Source organism: Bison bison, unplaced genomic scaffold (genome assembly GCF_000754665.1).
Source record: "Bison bison bison isolate TAMUID 2011002044 unplaced genomic scaffold, Bison_UMD1.0 scf7180017864221, whole genome shotgun sequence".
In the NCBI taxonomy this organism is placed as follows: domain Eukaryota; kingdom Metazoa; phylum Chordata; class Mammalia; order Artiodactyla; family Bovidae; genus Bison; species Bison bison.
In genome coordinates, this window is record NW_011494793.1 from 166811 (window position 1) to 171792 (window position 4982).

General features: G+C 46.2%; 1 protein-coding gene across 1 annotated transcript; it reads left to right on the forward strand.

The window, feature by feature from the left end:
• The first annotated feature begins 3701 nt into the window (after positions 1-3701).
• On the forward strand, positions 3702-4718 carry LOC104992699 (olfactory receptor 2Z1-like). The gene has a single exon (XM_010845669.1). The coding sequence runs from the start codon at positions 3702-3704 to the stop codon at positions 4716-4718; it is 1017 nt and encodes a 338-aa protein (XP_010843971.1).
• The last annotated feature ends 264 nt before the right edge of the window (positions 4719-4982 follow it).

The window sequence follows — 4982 nt, forward strand, 5'->3', positions numbered from 1 at the left end:
CCAAGGAAGCCCCTCAAGATTCTTAATAATTACACCTGTGAAGACTGTAGTTCCAAATACAGACGCATTCTGAGGATTCAGGTGCACATGAAGTTGTGGGCAGCACTATGCCACCCAGTTTACACTTTGTTACTGCGCTACTGTGGATCTCTGCTCCCCTGCCCATACCAGGCAGATAATAACACCACCAACTGGTAAGGATCGAGTGAAAAAAAATATGCTTATAACATACTTAAAATTATTCAGCTCAAAATGTCAGTAGTGCCAATGGTGATAAATCTTTCAGCTGAAATCCATCAGCGTTTCTCTAAGCTTAGCCTGATGGCCAGTACCTAATGAATGCTTAGTAGGAATCAAATCCCTGGGGAGCAAGGAGATATGGCATGCAAAGAGAAGAACCAAATGTAAAATCCACTTGAAAATCCTTGGACAAGATCCAGAGGTATTATATGGCTATGAGTTGGCCCCAAAGGGTAATAGTCAGAGAACAAATCCTTCTCTATACAGACTACCCCAAGAAGTTCTCTATTCCATTTTGGAGTAGATTTCATCCTTAAAAAATTCTGCATTATATAGAACCATAATTGGCCTGTCTGATTTTCACCCACATATTTAGGTTTTCTCTTGCCTTCTTATAACAGCTAACCTGTGAGTGTGTGGCTGTGCCAGTCTTAGCTGCCACACACAAGATCTATTTTATTTGTTTTAATTGCGGCATGTAGGATCTTAGTTTCAGCCTGAGAGACCTAGTTCCCTGATCAGGGATCGAACCCAGGCTCCCTGCATTGGGAGCTGGGAACCTTAACCACTGGGCCGCTGGGGAAGTCCCATAACGCCTAGATTTTGAAAGCAGTTCTTGCACGTCCAGAGAGGCCTCCCTCAATCACTTCGTCCAAAGGTGTTTTCTCTAGCAATTTCCTGTAAGATCACTCTGTTTATTTTTCCTTACATTTATTTCTAGTAAAATGGGATCAACACAGTTCAAAGCAATTTTCCTCTAATTAAAGATTTAATTTTTAAAAATATTCCCTGGGAGTCCCGTGATTGAGGCTCCACTCTCCCAATGCAGAAGCCCTGGGTTGCATCCCTGATCAGGGAAATAGAGGCCACATACCACAATCGAAAGATTCCATATGCCACAGTGAAGTTCAAAGATCCTGCATCCCACAACCAAAACCCATCACTACCAAATAAATAAATATTTCTTATAAAACAAATACCTCAAGTTTTTTTTAAATATGTATGTATATATATATATATGGTTTACTTGTTTCCTCATTCCTTATCTCTCCCATGAAAACAGAACCTTGTTCATCTTTTTTACCCCCTTGTTGCTTGTGCCTCCCTCAGTGACTGCCCCTTAAGGAGAGCTGAATTAATTTTTTATTGAATGAATGAATGAATACATGGGAACAAGATAATAAGTAGTCTTAATGGGTTGAAAATCAAGTTGGGCAGTAATTTAAGGAAGTCTTAGGGCTTCCCCAGTGATCCAGTGGTTTAGAATCTGCCTGCCAATGCAAGGGACACAGGTTCCATCCCTGATCCGGGAAGATCCCACATGCTGCAGAGCAACTAAGTCCATGCTCCTGAAGCCCATGCCCCCGAGAGCCTTTGCTCTGCAGCAAGAGAAGCCACCACAGCAGGAAGCCCATGCACCGCAACTAGAGAGTAACCCTGCTCGCTGCAACTAGAGAAGGTCCCCATGCAGCAGTGAAGACTCGGAACCATCAAAAATAAATAAGTAAATAAAATTTTTTAAAAAACAAAGTCTTAAATGCCAACTTAAGTGTGGCATCGATCTAGGCAAAGCTAAGAGACAGAGATGGAGAAAAGGGAGCAGGGACTTCCCTGGTGGTCCAGCAGTTATGAATCCACCTTCCAAAGCAGGGGACACGGATTCAATCCCTGGTAGGGGAACTAAGATCCCACATGCCATGGGGCAACTAAGCCCGAGGGCTACAACTTGTGAGCCGTAGCACTCTGGACTGCATGCCACAACTAGAGAAGCACAGGTCATGCAATAGCAAAGATGCAGCATAGTCAAAGAGAGAGGGGAGGCAACAGTTAGGTAAAGGGAAAACTCTAGACCAGATTTCATAATTAGAAGAAATCAAGTCAGAGAAGATGAAAGATATTTAAGATGAAGTGAAGTGAAAGTCACTCAGTCATGTCTGATTCTTTGCAACCCTGTGGACTTTAGAGTCCACGGAATTCTCCAGGCAAGAATGCTGGAGTGGGTAGACTTTCCCTTCTCCAGGGGATCTTCAAACCCAGGGATTGAACCCAGGTCTCCTGCATTGCAGGTGGATTCTTTACTGGTGGAGCCACAAAGGAAGCCCAATAATACTGAAGTGGGTAGCCTATCCCTTCTCCAGTGGATCTTCCTGACCCAGAAATCAAACTGGAGTCTTCTACATTTCAGGCAGATTCTTTACCAGCTTAGCTATCAGGGAAATCCTGATATTTAAGGTAAGTGTTGTTAATGATTTGGGCACCAGAGGGTCTTGAGTAGACAGCCACCCAACACTGACTCCTCCTGGTCTCTAAGTAGCCCGCTGCCTTTGGACGTCTGGGGAAGCAGACCTCTATGGGCTCTCAGATCAGATCAGATCAGATCAGATCAGTCGCTCAGTCGTGTCCAACTCTTTGCGACCCCATGAATCGCAGCATGCCAGGCCTCCCTGTCCATCACCAACTCCCGGAGTTCACTCAGACTCACGTCCATCGAGTCAGTGATGCCATCCAGCCATCTCATCCTCTGTCGTCCCCTTCTCCTCCTGCCCCCAGTCACAGGATGGCTTCTCTATACTTTGGTATACACTTCTTTGTACTTCCTCATTGCTGATGGTGATGGTTGCCATCACCACTGTGACAGAAGTCCTCAGTGTTGATGATGATGTGTGTAAACAGTATTCTGGGACAATATGAGTTCCTGAGCGGTGATGATGAAGGCAAGAAGGTCAAGGCTAAGTATTCTTAGGTGGGGGTGATCCCTTCTGATCCTTCAATCATCTCCCGGGTCCACTGCATTCATTTGGCAGGGTTTTGTTGAGTGCTTAGTACACACACTGAGCATAACGTTCTCCACTCTTACCCTTTGAATTCAAGCCTCAGAAAGATGACTGATACTGTGGACAACTTGTCACTCACAACCATAGACCACTGGGTTCCAAACTTTGTCGTTCATTCATTCCCTTACAGTGTAGACTTCTTGGGTTAATATCCTAAATGCCATCCCACACTGACTCTTCCCAGACTTTGGCCCCTTTGTTCTCTCATCCAAGAATTTGGCAATGAGCCTTTCCTCACTGCTTTTGGACTCAACTTCATTATCTTCTATCATCTTTGGCAAGGTCTCCCTACTTCATATGCTAGTCCCTGCAGAATCCCATCTCTGCTTTGACACCAGGGCATTTGGGATGGAGTGTGTTCCAATATTCCACTGCTGCTGTCTTTCACTCTCCAGCATGGGTACAGAGGGTTTAACTGCAAGCCTTGGTGGGTAGTGCTCTCCTGGAAGGTGAAGGCATGACTTTTACACAGAAATAGTAAAATTAGGGCTTTATTTTGCTGTTCCCCATCTCCCATAATGAATCAATCATGGTGGGGTTTTTTCCTACTGAGACTAAATGTGCTCATCAGTCCTTCTTAAGAGACTCCAGGCAGTCATTATTAAACAATTTCAGTTGTCATATAAGATGAAATTTTCCCCACTGAGACTCCTTGCAAATACCCTGTTCTTCCTGCAGATGAGTGATGCCTCTCAGAGGGTGAGGGAAACAAATCAGTCAGTGACCTCGGACTTCACTCTCATGGGCCTTTTCAATCACTCAGGGCCACATTTGACCCTGTTCTCCCTGGTGGCTGCCACATTCACGATGGGCCTTCTGGGCAATGCAATCCTGATCTTCCTGATCCACACAGATGCCAGGCTCCACACACCCATGTACTTTCTTCTCAGCCAGCTCTCCTTGTTGGATGTTGGCTTTCCACTGGTCACCATTCCCAAGATGGCAGCTGACTTCCTGGAGGAAGAAGGCACCATCTCCTTTGGAGGCTGTGCAGCTCAGATGTTCTTCTTGATGCTTATAGGTGTCTCTGAGGGCGTCTTGCTATCCCTCATGTCTTATGACCGCTACATTGCCGTGTGCCACCCCTTGCATTATCCTGTGCTCATGAGACGTCAGGTCTGCCTGCTCATGGTGGGCACCTCCTGGTTGTCAGGTGTGCTTGTAGCCTCCATCCAGACCTCCATCACTCTGCACTTCCCCTACTGTGCCTCACGCACTGTGGACCACTTCTTCTGTGAGCTGCCTGCCCTACTCAAGCTCTCCTGTGCAGACACCTCTGCCTATGAGTTGGCGCTGTCCATCTCCGGGGTGCTGATCTTGGTGCTGCCTCTGGCACTCATCGCCACCTCCTACAGCCATGTGTTGGGGGCTGTTCTTCATATGCACTCAGCTGAGGCCCGACACAAGGCCTTCACCACCTGCTCCTCGCACATCACTGTGGTGGGGCTCTTCTATGGGGCAGCAGTGTTCATGTACATGGTACCAGGCACCTACCACACCCCACAGCAGGACAACGTGGTCTCCCTCTTCTACAGTCTCATCACTCCCATGCTCAACCCCCTAATCTATAGCCTGAGGAACAGAGAAGTTCAAATGGCTTTGGTCAGGATTCTTTTCAGAACTGGCTTCAGATCAAAGAGATGACCTCCTGGGGGATGCCCAGTTGTCCCAAGGACCCTGCCTTACAGTTGAGACCCATCTTTGGTTTGCAGTCCATGTGGTTCAAGACATATTCTGACCAGCTCCCTTCCTCCTCCAAGACTCGCTTTTTCTCTAGTGGATTTAATGATCCCAATTATTTAAACAAGAGGAAGGGTTTGTTTGTTTGTCTTAAATCAAAGAAAAATTTTACTACAAAACTGTCAACCCAAGAACAGAGATGGACTACAGGATCACAGCTTGTAAATG